We start from the raw sequence: 27086 nt of genomic DNA on the forward strand, positions 1-27086 counted from the left end.
CGAACACCTCCACAGCACACTTGTGTTAGCAGAATACAGCATTAGTGCTTTGCTTGTTGTTTCGATATGAGAGTCTCAGTGTGTGGCTCAGGATTGCCTTGATATACTGCACTCAAGTGACTCGCCCCATAGGCCCATAAGCTAGGCCTATAAGTGCACACCATGACACCCAGCCAGATGAATGTATGACTAGCCATTGTGCTAGGGTAGGGAGAAGGCCCATAAGTAATGCCAGCCCTGTGTCCCATTCCTGGAGATGGTAAGTCATTGGGTCAGATAGGGCCTGGGAATTCTACCCAGCAAGAAGGCAGTTCTCATGCGCATCTGAGGTTGGGAGCCAACACACCAGATGACCCCTAGACTGTGTGGGCCTATTCATCACAACTGTGACATTTGTAGCCTGGTGTGTGGTTGGTGTCCAGGGAACACTGATCTCTCTGTCCAGTGAGACCCGGATGTCTAGGCATGGGCAGCTGAGGCCGCGTCGGTCCCATATCCCACGATCTGTAGACAGCAAGTCCTATGGGAAGGTTGGGATCTGGTCTGGTAGCTGCAATGGTAAGTAAGCTACAGAATGTGCCCTCCTGCCTCCTCATCCCCACCCACCCACCCCCAACCTTCCTCCCCTCCCCTCCCCCCTCCCCTTCCCTCCCCCCTCCACCCCTCCCCACCCCCCACCCCCGGTGCTGAGAGCTCATCAGGCCTTTGCAAATGGATGAAAGGGCACTATGTGCGTGTCTGTGTGTGTCTCAGTGTGTCAGTGACCTTGCTGACCAAGAGTGGGGCAGTAGACCTGCTTGCCCTCTGCTTTGGAAGCAGGATGGATGTAGAAGTAGCCAGACAGTAGTAGCTCAAGCCTTTTTTATCTCCGCACTTAGAAGGAGGCAGAGGCAAGTGGAGCTCTTAAGTTCAAGGCCAGCCTGGGTCTACAGATTTAGTTCCAGGACAGCTAAGGATCTAGGGAGACCTGTTTCTATCAATCAGATATGATGAATCAAAACTTCCTGTGTGCCACAGGAGTGTACAGCCTCCTGGCCAGCCCAGGGGGTGTACAGAAGGACCCACATCTGCCTACAGCCCCTCAGCCAGACCTAGCCTGTTTGGGGCCCATAGGAAAGATATTTGGGGCAGGGTAGGTAAATGGGCGAAACTGTCAAAGGCATGAGCCAGGGCCAGGGTGTGGTAGCTAGATATGGTGGAACACTTAAAATCCCAGCCCCGGGGAGGCAGAGGCAGGAATACTGTCACAAGTTCAAGGCAGGCACCATGTGCACCAGGCCAGCTGGTGCTATATAGCTATACACCAGGACCTCCTCAAAACAAACAGAAATAAAGCATGGCCTTACTCTGGTATAAAGAGGCCTGGGATCAAATCCTGATCCTTGCCTTTGTTTCTGGGTGATTCCACAAGCCTTGCGTGACCCATGCGGAGAATGGGGCTAGTTCTTCTCTGAGCTGTTGTTATGGGGTTAGATGACTCTGTCTACAGAGTGAGTGCCTCTGAGCATCGGCTTTGTCAGTGAACGTGGCGCCCTTCCCTTCTGGAGAGTTCTACATTGTAAAGTGTTTGCCTGGCCCCCTGTTATTTGTAGCTGTCCGGACTTCCCAGCCTTACTCAGGCAGTTAGAAATGTAGTGAGGTGTCCTTTTATTTTCATTTTTTACATTTATGCCGTGGTACATGTACGAAGATCAGAGGACATCTTACACATCTTTCCACCACATAGATTTTGAGAATAAAATGCAAGTTGGCAAGCTTAGTGGCGAGTACCCGCCTCTGCAGAGCCATTTCTCAGGCCTTGTTTCTGTCTTGTTCTGTTTTGGAGCACCTAAAACCCCGTGTGTAGTCCAGGGTCCCTCCCTTTGCCCTCTGGAGTACTGAGATTACAAATACAATCAGCTGTGTGTCACAAGGCCCCCGCTTTTGCTTTTGTTGTTTGTGGTGCCAGGTGTCAAGTATTGGCCCTATGCATGGTAAACAAGTAGTGTCCCATAGACCCTCCCCCGACCCTCCTGCGGAGGACCCATTCCTCAGGTGCCTTCTAAGTTTCTCTGTCCACATGTTGCACTAGCAATGAGGAAGAGGTTGGGAGAAAATTCTTCAGGCATCTCTATGCGATGCCCCCACGCCCACCCATGAGACTACCGGACAGGCATCCCCACCCTGCCAGACGAGGTCAAGGGAGAGAGATTTAATATGCATGTGTGTGTGTGTGTGTGTGTGTGTGTGTGTGTGAGAGAGAGAGAGAGAGAGAGAGAGAGAGAGAGAGAGAGAGAGAGAGACTCCATGTGGATATGGGCCCACCGAGGCTTGTGTGAAGCTGGAGAAAACGGCCCAAGGAGAGGAGCTTGCTCAGCCCTGGCTGATTTGTCATTGCCTAATGAGATTAATGAGCCCTGGGGGCTGGTATGCAGCGGGTGCCGGGGCACTCATTAGAATGGGCTGCTCACTGGCCAGGTGGTTTCCATTAATCTGTGGGCGGGGCCAAGGGTGAGGCCCCCGGGCCCTTGTTTCTCCTTTCCTTTCTAGTTCCCACTAACACTTGGGGAGGGAGGACACGTAGAAGCTGTCCTGGGCTCCAGGACAGCTGAAGCCCTGGGGGATCCTCTTGTTTGCCTTGGTCAGTTTGTGCCTGGCACAATCTATGTGCTCAATAAATCCCTGTAGAATGGTGTCAGGGGCAAAAGCCCTGTGAGGTGGTGGGAGGGTGACAGTCTGGGAGCACAGTGGATCTCCTTTCCCCAGCAGCCTCTATACCTGCAAGGGGTATTCTGGCCTGTTACGCAGCCAGCCTGCCCTTTCTAGTTAAACTCGAACTTTGGAAACCTTGCAGGGCTCAGGGCAAGTTGCTGTGTGGCCAGCGAACCTATAATTTGGTTTTCAGACCTACAAGCAGGGAGGTCTGTGGGGGCCTAGGAGGAGCCAATTCTGTGCAATTCTACTCTGCCCGAATGTGTGTGTGTGTGTGTGTGTGTGTGTGTGTGTGTGTGTGTGTGTAAGTGCGTACGGCACAGAGTCATGACAACTCGCGCTTTTAACAACTCTAACATGATGTAATTTATATCACCCATTTAAAGAGCACAATCCAGAGGGCCTTGAAATATTTCAGAAAGTTGTGTAACCATCACTTTAATCTAATTTTGGAACATTTTCGTCATCCACAAAAGAAACCTTGAATCATTAGCTGTCACTCCCCATTCCTCTACCAGTCCTAAGCAACCACTAATATCCTTCCTGCCTTTATGGATTTGCCTGCTATGGACGGTTCATATAAATAGAATTATATAATATGTAATCTTTTATAACTAGATCCTTTCAGCCAGTGTAACATTTTCCAGGGCCATCCATGCATTAACATGTATCAGCACTTCATTCCTCGTTGTGGAATAAAAAGCTGTACTTTACTGTACATTGTGTACAGTAAAGAGCTCCTTGACCAAACATACTATATTTTAAGTCTTTTATTTAGTTATACATTGATGGATACTTAGATACTTTCATCTTTTAGTCTATTATGATTGGATTCTTTTGGGAACTTCCACCTGGTGGGCCTTTTTGTTTTGCTTTGCTTCGCTTTGGCTTTTACTTGTGTTTGTTTGTTTGTTTGTTTGTTATTGGAGTCAGGTGCTAGCTATACATAGCAGAGGCTGGCCTCAAACTCACATCCTCCCGCTTCAGCCTCCTAAGTGCTGATGAACGTTTGCACCATCGCTGCTGCGACCAGCCCAGCGGTGACCGTCTCTCCCCGCTGTGCTCATGAGCTCCAGTTCTAGAGGTCTGTTGCCAACAAGGCCGCAGAGCGTGACTGCCCTAGGAAGTCTCCCTCCAATCCTGCTCTCAGGGGTCCCTTCCTCCAGCCGACACCCACAGCTCGAGAAGGGTGAGCCTGGAGTCAAGGTGTATGATCAAGGTTGGGCAAAAGGCAACAGGGATGTGGGCACTCCATCAATGCCGTCCCTCTTTCCCAGGTTCCCTATATAGCGGAGCTCCATGGGAGCAGACAGGGAGCCATAGAGCCTATATTTTGGACAGCTTTGTGCCCTTAGGTTACTTTGGAGCAAGGGTCTCTTTTTCTTTTTTCTTTCTTTCTTGCTTTCTTTCTTTCTTTTTTTGTTTTTTGTTTTGTTTTGTTTTTGTTTTTTCAAGACAGGGTTTCTCTGTGTTAGCCTTGGCTGTCCTGGACTCGCTTTATAGACCAGGCTGGCCTCAAACTCACAGCAAACGCCAGCCTCTGCCTCCGGAGTGCTGGGATTAAAGGCGTGTACCACCACACCAGGCTTCCTTTCTTTGGCTTTAAAAACAAAACGGGGTTTTACAATATAGACCAGGCTAGCCTCGAACTCACAGAGATCCAGTTGTCTGTACCTCCTGAGTGCACTACTATACCTGGTGTGTTTCTTTTTCGTTATGGGATGGAACTTGGGGCTTTGCACACACAAGGCAAGTGCTTTCCTGCTAAGCCCTGGTCCTAGATCTTTGGAGCAAGGGCTCTTAGCCTGGGTTCCACAGCCCTTCAAGACTGTGTGCCCAGTGTTAGGTGTAGTACATTCTTCTAGGGTGAGAGTCCAGGCCTTCATCAGCTTTTCCCAGGAACATGCTAAACAGGAAGGGTTCAGACAGCCAATTGACAAGAGCCTCGGATTTCTAAAATACACAGGTCCTGGGGTGCCATTTCCTCCAGTCCCTGAGAAGGTTCAGCCCTGAGCCACTTCCCTTATTCAGGGACTAGGAGACAAGGTCTGCCCACAGGGCCACTGGGCTGTCATGGTCCAGCCCAGGGAGCGGCCCCTGGCCTTTGCCTCCAAGACCTGGTGTCCCAGCTCTGAGCGACTCCCCCCCCCCTCTCCCCCCCCTCCCAGCCCCCCAGGAAACCTCTGAGCACACTTGAGTAAAGGGAGGTGAATGTCTGTCCCTGTGGCAGCTGCCCTGTACTGAGGGCCTTGCGTGGCTTAGCTGCAGGAAACAGGGCAGGGAGAGGGGCTGGGGCCCCAGGGCTGCCTTGCTCCCATCTGCAGAGCATCAGTGGGGCAGGCGGGTGGGGGGGGGGTGTGTGTCGGGGGAGGCGGGACGGGGAGGAAATGAGAATAAACACAAGTGAGCAGAGGGAAAGGGGGGGGGGGGGGCTGCCGCCTCAGCCCCTTGGCAGCCCATGAAGGGAAGTGACACAATGAGGAATGTGTTTCCCTCTGCCCGCCCCTGCATGGGGGTGGGAGGCAGATCCCTGAGAATGGCCAGACCCCAGCAGAGGCCAGGGGGCACATGCTGGATCAACAGAGGAGGGTGGGATGGAAGGGTGGAGCCTGACAGTCCAAAGGGTGGGGGGGGATACACAGGAAGGGCAGACCTGGTCAGGGGGACTTACTCTGCCCTTTTGACTTGGCATGCAGGGAATCTAGGACCAGGCCAGGCCCTTCCACATTCTCCAGCATCGGGGCACCTTCCCACAACTCTAGCTTTCTCTAGGAAGCTGAGCCCTGATGCCAGCTTTCCCTTCTTCCTTAAGGGGACTCACCATCATCTGAGTCTAGAGCTGAGATACAAACAGCCTAGCTAAATAGAAATTTCACCTCTGCCTCTTGTCTCTCAGTGTTCCCCAACTGGGACAGCACAAACAGGCCCCCTGGTGGGACAGGACAGCACCTCCCCATCCTGGACACCCATTTCCTCTTACCCAGCAGGGACATAGTTCAGTTAACTCTTTCCTGTTCATAGTTCAGCATTGTCTCCAAGGCCCTTAGTATGTAGAGCCAAGTTGACTTGCCTCTGTTTGAAACTGGCTGGGATGGCAGAGCTTTGGAAACCAGGTTGACCCCCAGATCCCGTTGTCCGACGAGTTCTGTCTTCTTCCCCCAGGAGTGGCCCACCTTCGCTCACTGCTTCCCAGTTTCCTAGTTTCCTGGGCTCTTTTAGGTAGGAGCAGAAATGACGACCCTTAGTTAGTGCTCTAGGCAGCCTCAGTTGTAGTCTGTGTTGGCTTAGAAAAGACAGGGTTTGGTGGAGCCCTGGGTGGGTCATAATCGGTAGCCCTCATTGGCCACGCGCACCGTAGAGGATAGTGTCGCAATATATAAAGATGCTGCACAACAGATCAGGTATGAAAAGAGATTTATTGCAGAGGGATGGAGGGAGAGGGAAGAGGGGAAAAAAGGGGAGGGGGCCCATGACAGAGGGAAACAGAGAGAAACCAAGAGAGAGCAGGAGAGGGAGGGTTGGGTGGTGGGCCCGTTCTTATATCCCGAGAACTTGACACACACTTGGTAGAGGTGGCAGGTGATGACGTCAGATGTTGAAGGCCCCCAGGGGCGGGCTAGCAGGCAGCCTGAATGCTAACAGATAGTACAGAGGATGAGCTGGCCAGTATCCAGCTTGGCCTTCCGTGCAGAGGCCTGTATGGTAGATATTGATTTGGCTGGAGCCATTAGATAGGCATTAGCATGTCCCTTGGTTGGGAACTAGTGCAGCCTCTGGGGAAGGGACGAAGGGCCAAGAGTTGAATTCCCGCCTCAGTGGTGTTTGGGCTACTGAACTAGGAGTCAGAGGCTGCCGTGTGCATGAGTGAGAGGTGCCTGTGGTATGCTTCTCCGTGTGGAATGGGATGGCCCCCAGGAGCCAGCATTCATCCTGCTGTGACCTGCTCCACCTAGACAGCTTCCTTGCCGCCTCCTGACAGCAGGGTACAGATAAGATATTCTCTTAGGGGGGCAGGGCTGAAGACTCCAACGGGTTTTATTAGCCCTGGGCCTTATCCGGACCCATGGTTGGCAGCTTGGAGCTGTACAAAGACACAGTGCATTGCTCACCCCAGCCAGCCTGCCTGCCTCTTCACAGCCTTCAGAGAAAGAGAGAGAGGGGGGACAGGGAGGGAGGGAGAGGGAGGGAGAGAGAGAGGGGGACAGGGAGGGAGGGAGAGGGAGGGAGGGAGGGGGGGGAGAGGGAGAGAGGGAGAGAGAGATACCGTAGGAATATGATAATTATAAAATTCCCTCTGATGGCTAGGTATGGCTGTTTTCAAAGGCTTCCTAGAACGGCCCTGTAAGGTCCTAGAGTGGCTCCCAGGACAGTGGGAAACCAGTCTCCTAATTTCTCTGCCCCTTACCCTGTTTCTCCATCCAAAGCCCTCTTCAATCATCTAGAATATGGTGACATAAAACACAGCTCTTGTCCCAGAGGGTGTAAGGGGTAGTTCACTCTGAGCCACAGATGAGTGACCATGCCTAGGAATGGATTCTGCTTGCTCTGAGTGACCTGCTGTTCTACTGTAGAAGAGGCCACATAAACTTTATTATCCCAGAACAAAGAAATCCATAAGTCAGTGCATTTACCCAGTAGGTAAGCATTACTGCAGCATGGAGAAATCAGCTGTCCTGGGCCTCAGATGCTATCTGATGACATTCTTAGCTTTGGGTTATCTACTCAGGCACAAAGATCTTAGCTGATAGTCAAAAGGAAATTAGGCTGGATAGAAAGGCAGGGGGCAGGTGGCTATTAAGGGAACTAAAGATAGCCCAAGATAATTGTGGCTTTCCATTTGCATCACATCAGCGCCATGTCATCATTAAGCAAGTGGATCATGAGTCGGTCCAGAGTCTTCAGCGAACATTTGTTCTTTTTCCTGGGACTTTAGCTTCCAAACATTTCTCTGACCTGTACTCCTTACTGGTGGCCAGAGAAGGCTGAAGGGACTTCTTGGCTGGGTGTGTAGGAAAACTGACTTAGAAGGACACCAGTACCTGTGGCGACAGGCTGCCCCACTCAAGGAGCAGGGTAGCCGGTAGACAGAAGCATGAAGGCATCCCCACTGCTTCCCACAGGGACCTGAGGAACAATGTCATCAGCGCTGTGCAGCCTGGAGCCTTCCTAGGTCTGGGAGAGCTGAGACGCCTGTGAGTGGCATGTCCTGCCCATCCTGTCCCCAGCCCTCTCTTTCCCCCCAAATACCATGAGCCAACCGCTCCTAGTACCTACCCTGCCCTGTCACTTCTCAGGCATCACGTCTCTACTCAGTACATTGGCTAGGGCCAAATGTGGGGGTGTTTGCAGCTTGCTGTGGCGCTGGGCCCAAGCCTACTGCCCACATAATGTCCAGCAGCAGGTCTTACTCGGAAGAGATTCTTCATCTTGTAGTATTGTCGGGCTTGCTGAGTGTGTGTGTCTCTCTCTAGAGATCTCTCCAACAACCGGATTGGCTGTCTCAGTTCTGAGACATTTCAAGGCCTCCCCAGGCTTCTCAGACTGTGAGTGAGGGGCTTCTGAGAGAGTTGGGGGGGGGGGAGGATGGTGTGGGGACCTGGGGAAGGAGAGGGGGAGGGCTGGGGAGGAAGAAGGCTGGGTCAGACCGTTTCTCCTTCCATCCGATCTACTCTCCTGGCCCAGGGAGACCCTAAGATTTTAACTCAGTCCCCCCTGCCATCTGCAGAAACATATCTGGGAACATTTTCTCCAGCCTGCAACCTGGGGTCTTTGATGAGCTGCCGGCCCTTATGGTTGTGTGAGTATCCTTCCAGCACAGGAGCGGCCCCCCACTCCCATCCTCCTTCCCCCACCCCACCCCACCCCTGACCCCGTCTGTCCTTTCCTCTGACCAGAAGGGAGACACTTGGAACCAGGGGACTCTGAAGGACAGACGTCAGCCCTCGCCTTATCCCTAAAGAAACTCCCAGATCCACTTTACCACCCCACACCATCTGTTCTTTACTCAACACATTGACTGGGGCTAATGTGTGGCCATTTCTAGCACCAGCCCCAAGGAGCGTACATCATGCCTGCTGACTAGGCACATTGCCACAAATGCCTTCAACTTAACCATGTCCCGGGCAGCGGGGCACACATGTCCCCAAGGTTGTTCTCTCTAGCACCGCCTTGCTTAGTTTCATGCCCGTGAGCCCACGTTGTTCCTTGTACCTGCCCTGCAGGGACTTTGGTACTGAGTTTCTGACCTGTGACTGCCACCTGCGCTGGCTGCTGCCCTGGGCCCGGAATCACTCCCTGCAACTGTCGGAGCGCACACTCTGTGCCTACCCCAGTGCCCTGCACGCCCAGGCCCTGAGCAGCCTCCAGGAGGCTCAGCTCCGCTGCGGTGAGAAACCTGTCCCAGGCCCCAAAGAACAGGTCCCTCACCCACAGCTTGCTAGGTCAAGGCTCTCTGGGCCCCATGTGTGGATATATGATGGCCATGTTTTCCAGGCCTTTCTCTTTTCCCCAGTTGCGCGGGGTGGCCTTCTGCCAGCATGCCTAAACCTCTTCTAGGGCTGTTTGCTTGTTAATATTCTCATCTGTTCTCCCCTCTGGGTAACACCACTGTGTACTCCCCCGATTTCTTCTTACCTGGGAGGATTCTGACTCCTTTCATTCCCACCCAGAGAGCACTAGAGGCAGAGGGTCTTGGCTTACCCTATGGGATCCCAGGCTCACTACGTGTTGCCCTTTAAGAACTACCGGATTGCGCTTACCTGAGCCAGTCTCTGACAGGGGCTCACACGGGCACACACCCAGGCCTCCCTGCTGGTGTCTCATCCACAGAAGGGGCTCTGGAACTGCACACGCACTACCTCATCCCATCCCTACGCCAAGTGGTGTTCCAGGGTGACCGGCTGCCCTTCCAGTGCTCGGCCAGCTACTTGGGCAATGATACCCGCATCCACTGGTACCACAACGGGGCTCCCATGGAGAGTGATGAGCAGGCTGGCATCGTCCTTGCGGAAAACCTCATCCACGACTGCACCTTCATCACCAGGTACAGGCTCCGCAGCCCCGTTTATAGTCAAGGACATGGAGAAGGGGAGCCACAGTTCCCATTCCTTTCCAGACAAGCTCCTGGGAGATGGGAAAGGAGAGGGAGAGGGAGGGAGGAGGGGCGAGAGAGATTATAGAGAGCCAAGATGCAGTCATACATGGTCTGACTGGAGAGGCTAGAACTGAAGCCTCCCTTTTTAAAAAAAAGTGTTAAATGCTTGGTAAAATGAGGCGAGGTGGTGTTTGACATTTGTTAGTACTTCCTCGGTGCCTTCAGTGCCCTCTAGGCAGAAGGAAAGAAGAGAGAGAGAGAGAGATTGTGTATCTCTTGTCCCATTAAAGGAAGACTCTGAGCTGGTGGCTAGTGTCCAAGGACAAGGCATAGGTGGGTGGGCTGTCCAGGGCCATGGCCGCAGGGGGTGGGGGTGAGGGGGAGAGACTGGACTGGGCCTGAGGGTGCTCACCAGGTGTCTTCATCTGCTTTCTATTGCTCTGATAAAGACCATGTCCAAAAGCAACTTGGGGAGGAAAGGGAGGGACATCAGGGCAAGAACTCAAGCAGGGAAGGAACCTGGAGGCAAGAACCGAAGCAGAGACCATGGGGGAAATGTGTCCCTTCCCATGCTTAGCCTGGTTCTTAAACAACTGTGGACCACTTGCTTGGGAGTGGCGCCACCCACAGTGGGCTAGGCGCTCTCACATCAAACACTACTCAAGAGAATGCTCCCACAGACTTGCCCATAGGCCACTGTGATGGAGGCATCTTCTCGGCTGACCCTAGCTTGTGTCGAGTTCACACACACACACACACACACCCCAAGACAAAACCACCTAACCAGCGCACCAAGCCAGTTCCCCCACCCCTCCCCTGCAGTGAGCTGACCCTGTCTCACATCGGCGTGTGGGCCTCAGGTGAGTGGGAGTGCTCCGTGTCCACCATCCAAGGCAATACCAGCAAGAAGGTGGAGATAGTAGTGTTGGAGACCTCCGCCTCCTACTGCCCTGCTGAACGTGTGACCAACAACCGTGGGGACTTCAGGTTGGCTGCTTCGCTTTTATAAATGGCTGCCCCCACCCCTGTACCCTCTGAAAGCACACATGACTAGGGGCACCCAATTTGCTTTCTTCCTCCAGTCCCAAGGACTCCCATTTCTCATTTAGCCCACAATCTTGCTGTTGCCTCTCAAGATGACGACCATCTTTTAAAATTGCTTTTCCCCACTTTGGTATGCAAAAGCTTTCTACAGACAGCATCACATTTTCATGTTCGAGAGGCCCTCTCTGTATGAGGGGCAGATATTGTTTTCCAAACTGTAGAGCTGAGAATACCAAAGCCCAGAAAGAAGGGAAAAAATAAGCAATTCATCCAGGAAATGCCAGAACTTGTCTGTAAACCCAGATCCCTGCATTGCACCCCATATGTAGCATTGTCAGAACAAACTGAGGGAGCAGAACTTGGGGAACCCCTTAAAGGCTTCCAGTACACTCTGTACTGAACCCTTTATCAAGCCCCAGGGGTCTGCTGTCACAGTCCTGGCTTGAGGTTGGGAGGGGAGGGCATTTGGCTCAAGGAGTCTTGGTCATGGCAGCTTCCTACCTCTACCTCTAGGTGGCCCCGGACCTTGGCTGGCATCACGGCTTACCAGTCCTGCTTACAGTATCCCTTCACCTCGGTGCCCTTGAGCGGGGGAGCCCCAGGTACCCGAGCTTCCCGCAGGTGTGACCGAGCTGGACGCTGGGAGCCAGGGGACTACTCCCACTGTCTGTACACCAACGACATCACTCGCGTGCTCTACACCTTTGTGCTGGTGAGGCAGGGGCATCCCCTCCCCCCCCCCCAACTTTGATTCCTGTAATTGGCTGGGATGGAGCCTGATGCCTCATGGGGGAGGCTGTAGCTCTGTTCTCTGGTGTGCATCAAGAGTGGGGACAGCTCCCAAGCATGGTAGTGCTTTAATCCCAGCGCTCAGGAAGCAGAGGCAGGCGGGTCTCTGTGAGTTCAAGGCCAGTTCGGTCTATGTAATGAGTTCCAGAACAGAGTTGCATAGTGAGACCCTGTGAAGTGGGTATAGCAGGGGCAGCTGGTTGACAGCTTCTCTCCCCCCCCCTACCCCCCGGGGGCCAGGCCTCTACCCGATTCTATCTTCTCTATCCACCATCACATTGATTTATACTCTCATTGTCCTTAGGCTAATGGTGCTTGGCTTGAATAGCCCGGGGCTGTGATGATCAGGGACCCAAGTGCACCTTTGATCACGATGTTCTCACTAAATGGCCTTGGCTCCTCTCCTGCATTGTGAACCAGGGATTTAGGGGCCAGTTCTGAGACAGAAAAAGGAAACCAGGCTGATCTTCCCCCCCCCAACACCCTCAGATGCCCATCAATGCCTCCAATGCATTGACCCTGGCCCACCAACTGCGAGTGTACACTGCTGAGGCTGCCAGCTTTTCAGACATGATGGACGTAGTCTATGTGGCTCAGATGATCCAGAAATTTTTGGGTTATGTTGACCAGATCAAAGAGGTAAGGTCCAATGAATCCAACTTAATCTTCTAAGAAGCCCTTTCCCAGCATCTCCGGCCTCACACACGTCAGCTTGGGGCCCCAATACTACTCCCTCCTGCCCTCAGTAACTGCCCTGCCTCTCTCCCTCAGCTGGTGGAGGTGATGGTGGACATGGCCAGCAACCTGATGCTGGTGGATGAGCATCTTTTGTGGCTGGCACAGCGCGAAGACAAAGCCTGCAGCGGCATCGTGGGTGCCCTGGAGCGCATTGGAGGAGCAGCCCTTAGCCCCCACGCCCAGCACATCTCTGTGGTACCGTAGGTTGGCGTGGGAGGGACTCTTCAGGGGCTAGCAATGGGGGGTGGGGGTAGCCTGAGAATGGTGGTCCACAGAACGAAAGTGCTTCCCTCTCCACAGGGCAGGCTCTGGTACCACGGTGGGGAGCACAGCTCAGCTGTGCGCTGTCAGGGCAGCGTGAAGGAGGGGGTGGCTGTGATGGCGACACTGTGTGGACCTTTCTGGTTGGGAACTGAGTCAGGGGGTTGCATGGGTGGAAGTAAACAGGAGCATCCTGGGAGTGAGTGCAGCGGGAAGGGAGGCTTTGTCTCATAGTGGACAGCACTTGGATGAGGCGTGCTCCAAGCTCACTGAGGGGACAGTGACATCCTTAAACTGGTAGAATGAATGAACATGATAGAGCATCTATGTATAAGCTGTTGTGCTAGGTGCTGGGCGTGGTGGCACACGCTTTTAATCCTGGCACTCGGGAGACTGTGAGTTCGAGTCCAGCCTGGTTTACAGAGTCCAGGCCAGCCAAGGCTACACAGAGAAACCCTACCTCAAAAAGAACCAAGGGAAAAAAATGATGTTGTACTAGATACTTGGGGACGTATGGGTGTGAGGGGGTGCAGAGGTGGGGGTGCAACGGAAACAGCAGGTAGAAGATAGGGAGCATATGAGAGCAACAGTCCCTCCAAGGGAAGAAGGTGTGTGTGTGTATGCACACGTGGATGACTCCATGCCACACACACAAGACTGTCCATGCTTTGAAAAGACAGTGGGGGATGAAGGCTAAGGAGAGCCGCTGCAACAGATCTAAGTGAGGAAATGTGCGGTGTTGGGCAGAAGGCCACCGTATCTCAAACCCTGAGTGACCAGTTCCCTGTCCCTAGAACTCAAGGAATGTGGCCTTGGAGGCCTACCTCATCAAGCCTCACAGCTATGTGGGCCTGACCTGCACAGCCTTCCAGAGAAGGGAGGTAGGAATGGCAGGTGGACAGCCCGATGGCCCTGGCCAGAGCATCCCGCTTGAGCCGGAGCCCCTGGCTGACCAGCAGCTCCGGTTCCGCTGCACCACTGGGAGGCCCAACATTTCTCTGTCATCCTTCCACATCAAGGTGGGCACCCGGGGAAGGGAACAGCATGGGGATGGGGACCAGAAGCTGAGGAGGGTGGTGCTGACGTACAGGTATCAGGTATGGAGGTGGGTGTGAGAGGAGGTAAAAGGTGGGGGGCAGCGGGCCAATGCAAGAGGCACAGGAAGGGGCTGGGAGACGTCAAAGCCCAGGGGTGCTGAGTATCTCTGAGGACCTCCTATGTCCCCTCAGAATAGCGTGGCCCTGGCCTCCATCCAGCTGCCCCCCAGCCTGTTCTCAACCCTTCCGGCTGCCCTGGCTCCCCCAGTCCCTCCAGATTGCACCCTGCAACTGCTGGTCTTCAGAAATGGCCGTCTTTTCCGCAGCCACGGCAACACTTCCCGTCCTGGAACAGCTGGGCCTGGCAAGAGGCGTGGTGTGGCCACCCCAGTCATATTTGCAGGAACCAGTAAGGGACTAACCTCCCGCATGTCTGTCTTGCCTCTTCCACATCTGTGGCTCCCCCCACTGCCCTGGTACAGTTGGCAGAGGATAGCAGAAACCTTCCCATAACTCAAGGATGGGAGTGGAGATGGCCTGGTAAGGAAGACATTAATGGAGAATAAGCTCAGAAGGACATGGCTTTATATCCTCTAAGCACATGATGGATCACAAAGCCTATATCACAAAGCCTCAATTCCTTCTCTCTACACCAGACCCCAGTGGCGTCTTGCACTGCCACACATGGGCCCCAGGCAGGCAAGCAATGAGGCAAGAACACATCTTGGAAGTTTGGCACCACCTTTGGTGGTGGAAGAAAACATGCAGTCCCTGGCCTGCCCCGCAGAGGCTGCCGCCTCCTTGAGTAGTGACAGGGAGTGTGGGACTGACAATAAAACCCAAGCGGCAGCCAGAAAGTCCAGGCACTGCATATAGGCTAGGAACTGAGCAGGAAGGATAGTTGTGGTGCGGTCTGGTCCCCAAGAACTGAGTGGGTCACTGTAGACCTGTCCTTTACTGGTCTGTCCCATCAGGAGAAGCTACCCCGCCCCCAACACACACCTTTCTGAGTCCCTCTTTCCTTCCACCTTCCAAACTCTGGGCTTGCTCGCCAGGCAACCTCCATCTCCAATGGGACCCACATCGTCATGGGGTCCACCCTCTGAAAACATCACTGTACATATGAGAGCTCCTTCAAGCATCATTGGCTTATTCTAATGGCTACCTTCTTCTACATGCCATGCGGGAGTCTCCTATGTGCCATGAAGGTGTCGCCATCACCACCCTAGGATCCTTTCATATTCTTAAAATGGTCATTTTCAAGTCTGGGTGGGTGGGAACACTTGTTAAGTATCTAGTATGTGCCAGTTTCTGCTAGGCTGAGATATGCCTGAGTACACACCATTGTGTTCGCGCCTTTAAGAGTGCACCCTTCGGCCGACAGGCAAGTCATTAGAATCAAGCAACTGTGCAAGGTGCCTGGGCCATGTAGTTAATGATGTTCACCTGAATCTAGGGGCCAGGGAGGTCTTCCTTGAAAACCCCAGTTTCTCTGAGACCTGAATGATAATTCCTCAGAGGAAGGGTCAATGTTATCAACGACATGAGCTAATAGATGTAGTCATGGAGGTGGTGGGGGCTGTAGGACCCATGTCACAGATGCATGCATCCCTTTACTGGTGCCAACTGTTCCTTCCAGAGATTCCTCCTGACATGCCCCCCACCCCCACCCCCCAGTTAGCACTGCAGCCAGTATCACTTCTTACTGGGCACCAATGGTGGGGTGATGTGATGTCCCATGGGTTCACCTGTCTCCTCCTCACTCCTTAAGTACACTGAACCTGGACCAGATCTAGCTCCATCCCCAGGTCAGCCATACCCCTGCATGCTCTGAGCTCTGACCCCTGCAACCGTTGCTCTGCTTCGCCACTCCAGCAGCCTTCCTCACACTGTGGACTTTGCTGTCCCTGCAGGTGGCTGTGGCGTGGGAAACTTGACTGAGCCGGTGGCTGTTTCACTGAGGCACTGGGCTGAAGGAGCTGACCCCATGGCAGCTTGGTGGAACCAAGAGGGGCCTGGAGGCTGGAGTTCTGAAGGCTGTAAGCTCCGCTTCAGCCAGCCCAACGTCAGCTCCCTGTACTGCCAGCACTTGGGCAATGTAGCTGTGCTCATGGTGTGTATGGGCGGGGCAAGGAGGGGAGGGCGGAGATGCAGGGAGGCAAGGGACCATGTGTGGGATGCAGGGAGGCAAGGGACCATGTGTGGGAGACAGGGACTATGGTACTTTGATCACTTGGAACCACAAGAAAATGCAGAAAGGACAGCAGCCTTGTGCTCTGTTAATGCCAAAGTTCATGGGAAATGGCCTTCTAGACTCTTCCACGCCTCTCCATCTTTCAAGAGGGATTTGGAACCATCTAGCTTGGCCTTCAGGGTCCACATTTTTTGGTGTGGTTTGTTTGCTTGATTGTTTGTTTGGTTTGGTTTTTGAGATAGCCCAGCCTATTATATATCTAAGAGTGACTTTGAATTGCTGATTCCAGCACCCAAGTGCTGGGACAATAAATAGGCATGTATCACACCGTACAAGTAGGCATTTGTACCATCAAATGCCATGTGGTTGATGGGAACTGAACCCAGGGCCTTCTGGAAGAGCAGCCAGTGAATGCCCTTAACCACTGAGCCTCCTACCTATCTTGAAGCCCACGGAAAAGCAGAACTCCAGAGGGGGCGAGGCAGGCAGGAGGCTGCCAGTGTTGTCTGAGGCCAGCTTCTTAAGTGGCGGTCCTCACACTAACCTACCAGGTGGGCTAAAGCATCCAGGTGCAGGTCCAAGGCAGGGGGGTTAAGACAAGGAAAAATGGCTTAGGAACAGATAGGGACAACTCAGTCCTTCCCCCCACCCCCACCTCACCCCCTCTTTCCCAGGAGCTGAGTGCATTCCCACGGGAGGCAGGAGGCTCTGGGGCTGGATTGCATCCTGTTGTGTACCCCTGCACGGCTTTGCTGCTACTCTGTCTTTTCTCCACTATCATCACGTACATCCTCAACCACAAGTGAGAGCTGCTCCGGGGAGGGGTTGGGGGAGGTCTTACCACAGACTGGCAAATGTTTCTTCTTCAGGCAGGTCCACATGACCTGGCCAGACTCTGGGGTTGGGGTGGGGGGTGGGGGGTTGAGATGAAGGACCCCCCCCTTCCCCCATTACATGGAGCACGTTTATACGCATGCTCATAGGTAACTTGTCTTCTTCATCATCACCATCTGCCTGCCCCCACCCTTCACCCCAGTGGTCTTCAGACCCTAGAGGGGGGGGTTGGAGGGCTCATTACTAAAAGACTCTTTCGGGGACAGTTCCATCCATGTGTCCCGGAAGGGCTGGCACATGCTGCTGAACCTGTGTTTCCACATGGCCATGACGTCTGCTGTCTTTGTGGGGGGCATCACTCTCACCAACTACCAAATGGTTTGCCAAGCGGTAAGAAAGGGGGTGGGGCATCTAAAATAGTGACTTCAGAGGAGGAGGGCAACATAGCAAGAAAAATAAAGTTCATGGGAATAGCCCCTCCCCCCCCATCCCGCTCCCTTCCTCTGTTCTAGCCAAGTAGGGTTGGGGAAAAGGTGATGAGAGAATCCCCAGGGTGGGAGAGAGCCTTGGATGGAAGCAGAGAGGAGGACACCAGCAAGGACCAGTATGATGAGCACCTAGGTGGGATGCTGGAGCCACGGGAACTGTGAGAGTATCCCCAGCCATTGACCGTCCAAGGTGTAGCCCAGTCGGCAGCCCAGGTCCCAAGCCTCAGTGCCTTGACCTTGTAGGTGGGTATCACCCTCCACTACTCCTCGTTGTCCACTCTGCTCTGGATGGGGGTAAAGGCTCGAGTCCTCCACAAGGAGCTCACTTGGAGGGCGCCCCCTCCAGAAGAAGGGGATGCAGCCCCGCCCGGTCCTCGGCCCATGCTCCGGTAAGTGCTTTCAACAGCTATCAACTGTGGGAAAGGCCTCGCAAGCCAAGACAGGTGCAGCAAAGCTGGGATAGGTGGGCGTGAGTACAAGATCGCTGGGGACCACGCCAAACTTCTTAGGCATGACGGAAGATAAGGAAAGGGGTGACGAGCAAAGGGCATTGGACAGGGATCCCAAAAACCTTTGTGACATCCCTCACGCCGACTGCTTAGAGTTGGAGCGAACACTTTTGGTTCTTGTCTCTTAGAGCAATTCTTGGCCAAATTCTGAAGAAGCTGCCCTACCCTTAGAGGCCGTAAATCCCTGCCCCACCACACCTTCCCAGATCACACAGATTTAAACGGGACAGAGAGGAAAAGACAGAGGGTTTGAGGGTTCTGAGCACCTGGTTGTCTTACCTCCCGTGTGCCCGTCTCTCTGACCTGCAAACCTTGCCCTCCAGGTTCTATTTGATTGCTGGAGGGATCCCCCTCATAATCTGCGGCATCACCGCTGCGGTCAACATCCACAACTACCGGGACCACAGTCCCTAGTGAGCACCACTCCCTCCTGCCTCAACATCACCATCTGCCTGTCCCAACCTTCACACCAGCCCCGTGCCTGCTGTTCCACCCACGCAGAGAGCCCCTGCATGCTGAGGTCCTGCCTCACCTCGCTTCCCACACCCTACCTTACCAACCACCCAGCCTGTGTGTGCCCCACCTCCAGGGCTCTCTAAACTCTTCATCCACTGCCTCTGTCTCCCCCCTCACCCCCTAGTTGCTGGCTGGTGTGGCGTCCAAGCCTTGGCGCCTTCTACATACCGGTGGCGTTGATCCTGCCCATCACCTGGATCTACTTCTTGTGTGCGGGCCTGCACTTACGGGGTCATGTGGCCCAGAATCCAAAGCAGGGTAATAGTAGGCTCTCTCTGGAGCCAGGGGAAGAGCTGAGGGGATCCACCAGGCTCAGGAGCAGTGGCGTCCTCCTGAGTGACTCTGGTTCCCTTTTGGCTACAGTTAGCGCAGGAGTAGGGACACCTGCGCCTCCAGAGGATGGTGATGGCGTATATTCTCCTGGAGTCCAGCTGGGGGCGCTGATGACTACGCATTTCCTGTACCTGGCTATGTGGGCGTGTGGCGCTTTGGCAGTGTCTCAACGATGGCTGCCCCGAGTGGTGTGTAGCTGTTTGTACGGTGTGGCAGCTTCAGCTCTGGGCCTCTTTGTCTTCACGCACCACTGTGCCAGACGTAGGGATGTTCGGGCTTCCTGGCGCGCCTGCTGTCCACCTGCTTCGCCTTCGGCCTCCCACGGCCCACCCCGCGCCCTGCCAACTGCTGCGGAAGATGGATCCCCAGTGTTGGGGGAGGGACCAGCCTCCCTCAAGTCTTCACCAAGTGGTAGCAGTGGCCGTGCACCGCCGCCTCCCTGCAAACTCACCAACCTGCAGGTGGCCCAGAGCCAGGTGTGCGAGGCAGGTGTGGCTGCCCGAGGGGAAGGAGAACCAGAGCCGGTCGGCTCCCGAGGCAGCTTAGCTCCCCGGCACCATAACAACCTGCACCATGGGCGCCGAGTACACAAGAGTCGAGCCAAGGGGCACCGAGCCGGAGAGACTGGTAGCAAGAGCCGGCTCAAGGCGCTGCGTGCGGCCACGTCCCCAGGATGCCCAGAGCTGCTGTCTAGTGAGAGCGGCAGCTTGCACAACAGCCCGTCCGACAGCTACCCGGGCAGTAGCCGCAACAGCCCGGGCGACGGCCTTCCAATCGAGGGTGAGCCCATGCTCACACCGTCGGAGGGCAGCGACACAAGCGCCGCGCCGATCCCAGAGACGGGGCGCCCTGGGCAGCGCCGCAGCGCAAGCCGCGACAACCTCAAGGGCAGCGGCAGCGCTCTGGAGCGGGAGAGCAAGCGCCGCTCCTACCCGCTCAACACCACCAGTCTTAACGGCGCCCCCAAGGGGGGCAAGTATGAGGATGCCAGTGTGACCGGTGCGGAGGCCATAGCGGGAGGCTGCATGAAGACAGGCCTCTGGAAAAGCGAGACCACCGTCTAGGGCCAGGTTTAGGATGGGCCGGCTACACCGGCTTGTTACTTGCAATCCTCCTGGGCGGTGCAAGCCGTCAACTGATGTGTAGGTTTGAGGTGGCCACGCTGATGGCTGCCTTTAGCCTTACCATCTTTAGTTACCCAAGCTGGGAAAGTGAGAGGCAGATGCTTGCCGTTTGTCTGGTGGACCATTCCCTCAGCAGTAGCGACAGACAATCCTAGACCAAGATCTTGGTGCCCTCCCAGGTAGGGATAACTGGGATAAAAGATCTGTCAGGCTAGTGGAAGAGCCAGCCCTGGTAGGCTCAGGAAACCTGGGAACTGCATTCTCCTCACTGGCCTTGCAGCGTACCACGTGACTGTCGAGTTCCCAGGGTTTTTGGCTTGGGAAACCATCCTAGCAGGTGAGCCAGGTGCTCTGCCAGGGGGAGTAACAGGTGCTGCCTTTTCAGATTAACTATGCAAGGAGGAGTAAAGCAGTGTGGTAGGCAGCTCTAGAGAGCAGCTGGTCCCGCGGGAGGGGGGGCAGGTGGGAAAGGTGTACAATCAGGGAGACATAATCCCTAGGGAGTGGCACACAGTTCTTTAAGCAGAGTTCAGAACAAGCCCTCAACTCTACACACCTGAGGAAGTGCCGCTGCCAGGTGCCTGAAGCCTCGTGGGAAGGCGCTGATGTTTGGACCTGGGCACAACCTATGCAATGTCTGAGAGGCTCCACTCAGCTGCTCAGTTAAAGAATCCGCTGCCTGCTCTCAGCCGTCCAACTCCGAGGGACTAAAGGAAAATGCCTCCGTGAGGCTTCTGTGGCAAAGCCATGCTAATAATCCAATTTCTAACTCCAGTTAGAAACCTTAAGTGCCAAACTATCTCCCAGCTCCCTGACACCCAAGCACACTCTGAGGCAGCACTGGGTGCAGGTTGCTCAAGAGCCTGTGCTTTGACTATTTGCAGAAAACCTCCAGCTCACCCCCGTTCCCGTCTTCCCCAACTTAAAATGCCTTTTCCAACAGAACCACATGGAGGTGGAGGAGTCCTGGATCCTGTAGAGCAGCAGGAAACCCAGGTCTGGTTAGGTGAGAGAACACAGGAGTGGGGGGGAGAGCCCATTATTTATGCTTGCTGCACAGATGACATTAGAGGTGAAAGCTTTGTACTATTCCTCCACGTATGCTGGCTGTTTACACACCCTGCCGATGCCTTAGCACTGGAGAGCTTTTTGCAATATGCCGGGGAGAGGGGAGGGAGGGAATGAAGTGCCAAAGAAAACATGTTTTAAAGTTCTGGTTTTATACAATAGAATGTTTTCCAGCAGATGCCTCTTTGTTTTAATATATTAAAATCTTGCAAAGCCCTTTGAGCGACGGCCGTAGTCCACCCATGGTCCTTGCGTTAATGTAGAAGATCTTATGACTACTCAAAACCACTGGAGCCCAGACACCAGCCATGGACCGCCTGACGCCACTAGGGATGCTTGCTCCTTCACAATAGCAGTGCAGTTGATTTCATACTAGGGCAGGGGAGAGCTGGGCAGACTCATCAGCAAAGACTCCATCCCGGAGTAGATGGCCAATTTGCTCACCTGCGCCAAGGGACAGGACTGTAGCGCCCACAGACATTCCACCATACGCCTCCCACCTTCTCTTGGACCTTGGGTCTGACTAACTGCAAGGCTTTGTTCCTTTAAACAAGAAAGGAGCATCCAAGGGTCATACGCACTTCCTGCAACACAACGGGCCTATTAATGAGCTGTAGTCAGAACTGAATACACTTGAAAGAATGTGCATCAGGGAGGGTTAGGGGCACTCATGGCTGCCTGGCTAGCGGCTTGGGCTCTCTGAAAGTCTCTAATTTCCTGAGGGGTGCGCAAATATTGCTCTATTTCACTATCAGAAATGGTCTCATCTCCAGTCACTACAGAAACGGGGGGAGCAGGGTGGGCCCGTTTGGGGGGCTTCAGCATGCAGGGTGGGAGGAGAAGGGCAGGACTGGCAGGGCGTTTCCTCTTGGGCAAATCGGAGGCACCGCCCCCCACCTCCTCTTGCTGTCCTGGCCCCTGCTGCTGTAGATTCTTGGTCTCCACTTCTGCTGTTCCATCTCGAAAAGCCATTCGGAGCAGCATGTGACGGTGCTGGAGAAGGTCACCAATGTGTTTCACCACCGACCGCTTATCAGGTTTTAGAACTTGTAACCAGGCCAGCTGGCCGGCCATCTGAAGCAACACGGCCAGGAGCTCCTGCAGACGAGAGGCAGCCGGGTAGGGCAGGTCCACGTTAGCCAGTTTACAAAAGCGGGCAAGAGAACACGTAAGCCGATCGGAAGGCCGCAGGGACTGCCATGCCAGGAAAACGGCTGCAGTGATGACAGGCAGCGGGTGCCGCCCAGTCACTAGCCACGTCTTGTTTGCTAGTTCCACCAGCAGCAAGGTCCGAGCCAGCACCTTGTCTTTGTCTTCCACGTACTTGGGTGGCATGGATGGGGAGGCCTGGAACAGTTTGAAGCTGAAACAACCGAAGCAAGGGCTAATGAACGATATGAATGCTAGGGGTGCCCCTCCAGGGTGAGAAAAGGGGGCGCACACTTGCTAGGTGAAGGGCACTAGCACAGTGGAGCACCACCTTCCTGTCCGCATAATTCCAATGTCCTCATTCACTCTACAGAAAGTGCCATTATATGCATCTACTTAGGATATGACCAAGTTTCAACCATCACTGTTTTTTGTCTTTGTTTTCTATTAAAAAACAAAAACAAAAACATGGGGTCTTATCATGTTGTCCAGGAGGGCCTAGAACTCCTGAGCCTCCCAAGTGCTGGGATTAAGAGTGTGTGCTACCACACTTGGCTGGCCATTTTGTGGTTTGGTTTTGTTTTAAAGAATACTAGTGAGAGCCGGGAGTGGTGGCGCACGCCTTTAATCCCAGCACTCGGGAGGCAGAGGCAGGCGGATCGCTGTGAGTTCGAGGCCAGCCTGGTCTACGAAGCGAGTCCAGGACAGCCAAGGCTACACAGAGAGACCCTGTCTCGAAAAACCAAAAAAAAAAAAAAAAAAAAAAAAAAAAAAAAAAAAAGAATACTAATGAGAAAAGGCAAACTCAGGATAATGGTGCACACCTGAGTCCCAGCACTGGGAGGATGATCAGAAGCGCAGGCTCAGCCTGGGCCATATGAGACTCAAACAAAACAACTAGACATCCCACTAGAACGTCTAGCCTTGTTTCTCCATTACCCAGTATCTCTGGGGTACAGAAGTGACCTGCTGGAGCATGGCTACTGCACACAGTGACCCATGGTCCCTGCCCTGTAACTCCAATGACTGCCCTTCATAAAGCAGAAGCGAGGCAACTTGGTAGCACTACGACAAGGCTGGTTAAGGGATTTTTTTTTTTTAATTATCATAGTTCTGTGATGAAAAGGGGATTTAAAAATTACAGCATTTTGGAATGGTGCAAATAGTATTAACCTTAGTGGTAGTAAACATAAAATAGGAGAGACCCTCACATCCTTTCAGACAGGCTCTGGGAAAAGCCAGCCACTGGTGAAAGAATGCACAGGACACATCCCAATCCAGTGGTCCCTCCTAGACAGGTACCTGCTGCAGTAAGACTTCACCAAGTCTTCCAGGCACAGAGACGGCACATCCAGCCCCAGAAGCTTTACTATCTGCATGTAGGTGCCGGAAAACACATCCAGATCTGCATACAACAGGGTGCAGATGGTTCCCATGGTGAGGGGCCAGTTATGTTGCCGGCAGGTGATTAAGACACAGCATCCAACCAACACTTCCTTCTTCTGTAGTCTAGCAGCATGGATGCCCGGCAGCTGATAGGCCTTTTGATAATAGGAGATCGCTGTGTCCTCAAATGTTGGGGGCAACTTGAGAATTCGACATAGGTCTCTTACTCGTCGGAGGTCTAGGAAGACACAGCGAGTAGAGAGGTCAGAGGAAGTAGTGCATACCTACTAGCAAGTTCTGCTAGGGCTTAATCTACTTATTTTAAACTTGCCATATATACCAGACGCACAAATTATGAGCACTTGTATAATGACAGGACACTTGGCGTGGCCATGTGTTTTGTGATGCTGGAGCTAGGCCTGAGATCCTCAAGCATGCTGGATAAGCTCTTTATTGCTGAGCCATTAGAACTATGGTTCTTCCAATGGTACAGAACATTTGTGGAAAGGGTCGCATTCAATCCTCCACCTTTATATGAGCTACTCTGACTTATGGACAAGGCAACTTTTTTTAACTTTAATTTTAATTTTTTTATTTTTTGGTACTGAGAATAGAACCCCAAGCCTTACACATGATAAGTGCATACTCTATCACCGACCTAACCCCTAGCCCCAAAGCCAAGCTTCCTTGAGGCTACTTAAAGCACTCCCCAGACCCAACCCTTCATCTACCTCCACTCCTTTTGGTTTTTTAAGTCACACTCAGTACATAGGCTGGGCTAACCTCAAACCCTCTAGTCTCCTGCCTCGCCTCCTGAGTGCTGGGTTTGTAGACATACACCATGCCAATAACTGTTCTCTTGTAGCCTTCTTTATGCCAGTAATGCTGAAAACAAGAACATACACAGATGGACCAGGTCATCAAGACAAGCTGTCTTTAAAGCCACTGTGTCGTAGAAGCCATCTCTAGGCAAGAGATGGCTCAGCAGAGCTGAGCTGCTGCTCTAGCAGAGAACCTGGGGTTCCCAGCACCCACAGGGCAGCTCCCAACTACCTATAACTCCAGTTCCAGGGGATCCAACACCCTCTTCCGACTCTGTGGGCACGAGGCACGCACACACTGCACATCCATACATGCAGTTAGCACACCCATACACATAATATTAAAATAAAATATTAAAGAATGCCATAAATAAAAGCAAAGCTTAAATATAAGGGGGGGGACGGGTAGATTCTCACCTCGTTGCTGGCTGCGACTAACGTGTTCGTTTTCCCCTGTGCTTCGAGAATACGTCACTTCTGTAAAATAGTAAAACAGCAAATAGCACAGCTGGCCTCTGCTCATCATCCGACCGCCTATGGGCCAGGGAGACTTCAAATTACTGCATATCTACTTCCATCTCAGAGAAGATAACCAGCAATGTAAAACTAAAAGCCCATCTGGTTATTTTTATGTCTTCAAGTAACACCAAATCCACAGAATTTGGAATGCAACTACATAAAGCAGCACCGGCCATTCCAATTTCCCAGTTATTTCTCTGGCACATTCAATTTTGAGTGCTGCACTAGTCAAGGACTAGGGCAGTGGTTCACAACCTTCCTAATGTTCCACCCTTTTAATACAGATCCTTATGTTGCGGTGACACCCAACCATAAAATTATTTTCGTTGCAACGTCGTAACTGTAATGAGGGGTCACGCCCCACCGACTGAGAGCAGCTGGACCAGAGCAATGAAGTGAAAGGAATTTAACACTCGTTTTGCCAATTAACGTTACAAACGACCATGGGATGATAGTTCGTGTTGTATTTCCAAAGAACTTACTGGCAGTTCTTCAACAGGTCTGACAAGATGAATGAAACGTTTTCCATTTCATTCGTCACTATCCAGTATATCCATTAAATGACACCGGAGTAGGTACTGGGGAAACAGATGAACAGCACCCTCGGCTAGCTTCTCCTACGTTTAACTGTGCGCATGACCAAGAAAGGGAGGGAGCTAGGCAGAGGAGGAGTGTGGGTTTAAGCTCTCCAACGCCCCCAGGCTGTCCCCAGGGCCGGAGGACAGATGCCAGTACCTCTGAGGTTGCCCTCGTCGCTGTAGGTGGTAGTAAGGACCCCTTCGGTGACCACGCAGCCGCAGTCGGAGCACACCAGCTGGCTCTGAGAATAATGCGAGTCTTCCACAAGCTCAGAGGAGCCGCAGTCCGGGCAGCGGCTTCCGTTCGGCATCTTACCATTCTTCAGCTACCACGGTAACTGCCTGGACACTAACTACTCCTGCCAACTTAAAAAGTTTGTGGCAGCAGTAAAGCGGAGGGGCCCTTATTCTTGGCAACACCTTCCTCTTCCGGTCAGCTGGACAACCCGCTAGTGGTTTGCTCCGCCCCTCGGCTTCATGCCACTTCCGATCTTTCTGTGAGCTCGAGTAGAAACACGAGTTAGAAAGGAGGTTCCTAGGCTTAACTGTGTCACATGTTCTCTGGTGTCTTGAGGCAACGTTGGGAGTTGACACATATCACAGATGAGGATTTGTTTCTGTGAAATACTATTTTTTGAGTTATTTATTTTGAGACTATCTTGCTTATGTAGTCCATGGTGACCTAGAATACTGGTCCTTCTGCCTCCCCTTCTGCTTGCTGGGTTTATAGGCTTGTGCCACCATGCCTGATTTAACCCCCTTTTAAAAGTCAAGTGGAATCAGTTTCTCCCTTCCTATGTAGTGAGGAATGTTATGTTTGACAATAGGAGAAAATACATCACTCTGCAGTGGGAGAGCAGTAAATTGTGTTTTACTTTACAGAACTGCTTCTTGACACAACTTGCCTTTCTGTGTTGTTGTTTCTCAACTATAAAATGGGGGGGGGGGGATTGAGACAGACACGGTGATACACGCCTATAATCCCAGGATTTGGGAAATGGAGGATTGAGATGCTGTCTCAAATAAATCAAAATAGCTGAGTATGGTGGCATACCCCTTTAATCCTAGCATTCAGGAGACAGAGTCTGAGGCCAGCCTGCTCTATATATTGAGTTCAGCCCAGGCAGAGCAACATAGTGAGAAAAATAAAGAAATTTGGACAGTTGAATTAATATCTCGAGTAGTAGACTTAGATGTCGTCAGAGAACATCATGTAAAACCACAATTCTCACCTCAAAGAGGATACATAAAAGTTTATGCTGGAAGCAAAAAAGGAGGGCTATAGCTCAGGAACAGACTCAGGTTTCTCCAAATAACAGGCTGCCCTGATTAGGTGGTTACATAAGACTGCGTTAGTTAAGAACAAAGAGAGCTATATATCAAAGTATCCACCAGTATAATGGTAGGGACCACAGGTAAAAATGTTACAGAACAGTGGGAAAACCTTTTTCATGGGTTTCAGATGTTATCTGATGACGTTCTAGCCTCTGGATTGGTAGTAGCTGGCAGTTGGCTAAGAATACATTTTAAATTGTTGGGTTTTGTTGTTTTTATTGTTCTTGTTTTGTTTCTTTTGAGACAAGATTCACTATGTAGCTCTGGCTATACTTGACCTCACTATATATTCCAGGATGGCCTCAAATTCACAGAAATCTGCTTGTCTCTCTCTGCCTCCTGAGTTTCCCTCTCTCTCTCTCTCTCTCTCTCTCTCTCTCTCTCTCTCTCTCCCCCCCCCCCGTCCTTGGGTGTCCCCTTCCCCTCTTTCCTTCTCGGCTGCCATCCTGTCTGGACTCATGCTCCCAGCTGTCTTCCTGTCTACACACCCATTCCGTCTGTCTCTACCTCTTTCCCTGGTCCTCACTCCTCTCCCTTTCCTCAATAAACCTCCTTATACCAGATGTGTTGCATGGTGTA

The 27086-nt window shown here is 52.8% G+C and overlaps 2 protein-coding genes across 3 annotated transcripts in view; one reads left to right on the plus strand and one right to left on the minus strand.

Moving 5' to 3' along the window:
* ADGRA2 (adhesion G protein-coupled receptor A2) overlaps positions 1 to 20945 on the plus strand; it is a 39891-nt gene extending 18946 nt beyond the window's left edge. Inside the window, exons 3-20 of one of the 2 annotated variants that reach the window (XM_084758246.1) lie at positions 7812 to 7883; positions 8163 to 8234; positions 8417 to 8488; positions 8913 to 9076; positions 9520 to 9733; positions 10607 to 10771; positions 11342 to 11540; positions 12107 to 12256; positions 12389 to 12550; positions 13411 to 13635; positions 13846 to 14062; positions 15567 to 15766; positions 16522 to 16649; positions 16948 to 17071; positions 17413 to 17558; positions 18002 to 18091; positions 18319 to 18452; positions 18558 to 20945. In XM_084758246.1, the coding sequence (XP_084614372.1) occupies positions 7812 to 7883; positions 8163 to 8234; positions 8417 to 8488; positions 8913 to 9076; positions 9520 to 9733; positions 10607 to 10771; positions 11342 to 11540; positions 12107 to 12256; positions 12389 to 12550; positions 13411 to 13635; positions 13846 to 14062; positions 15567 to 15766; positions 16522 to 16649; positions 16948 to 17071; positions 17413 to 17558; positions 18002 to 18091; positions 18319 to 18452; positions 18558 to 19591 (3568 nt within the window). In that variant the 3' untranslated portion in view covers positions 19592 to 20945. Of the gene's footprint in view, positions 1 to 7811; positions 7884 to 8162; positions 8235 to 8416; positions 8489 to 8912; positions 9077 to 9519; positions 9734 to 10606; positions 10772 to 11341; positions 11541 to 12106; positions 12257 to 12388; positions 12551 to 13410; positions 13636 to 13845; positions 14063 to 15566; positions 15767 to 16521; positions 16650 to 16947; positions 17072 to 17412; positions 17559 to 18001; positions 18092 to 18318 lie in introns of both variants that reach the window. The other variant, XM_084758245.1, reaches the window with a different exon arrangement.
* On the minus strand, positions 20853 to 25612 carry BRF2 (BRF2 general transcription factor IIIB subunit). Its single transcript, XM_084758249.1, has 4 exons — positions 25330 to 25612; positions 24493 to 24552; positions 23171 to 23492; positions 20853 to 22082 (listed from the first exon to the last, which is right to left on the minus strand). The coding sequence occupies exons 1-4, from the start codon at positions 25481 to 25483 to the stop codon at positions 21368 to 21370; spliced, it is 1251 nt and encodes a 416-aa protein (XP_084614375.1). The 5' UTR covers positions 25484 to 25612; the 3' UTR covers positions 20853 to 21367.
* Positions 25613 to 27086: the final 1474 nt, after the last annotated feature.

This window comes from Acomys minous (assembly GCF_964271855.1).
Source record: "Acomys minous genome assembly, chromosome: 15".
NCBI classification, from domain to species: domain Eukaryota; kingdom Metazoa; phylum Chordata; class Mammalia; order Rodentia; family Muridae; genus Acomys; species Acomys minous.

Excerpts from the sequence above, each read along its gene's own strand:
- BRF2 (XM_084758249.1), bottom strand. The coding sequence starts at position 25,483 with ATGCCGAACGGAAGCCGCTGCCCGGACTGCGGCTCCTCTGAGCTTGTG. Across the intron at positions 23,493-24,492 it reads TAGTCGCAGCCAGCAACGAG|ACCTCCGACGAGTAAGAGAC; the intron begins GTGAGAATCTAC and ends GTGTCTTCCTAG. Across the intron at positions 22,083-23,170 it reads GTGAAGTCTTACTGCAGCAG|CTTCAAACTGTTCCAGGCCT; the intron begins GTACCTGTCTAG and ends CGGTTGTTTCAG.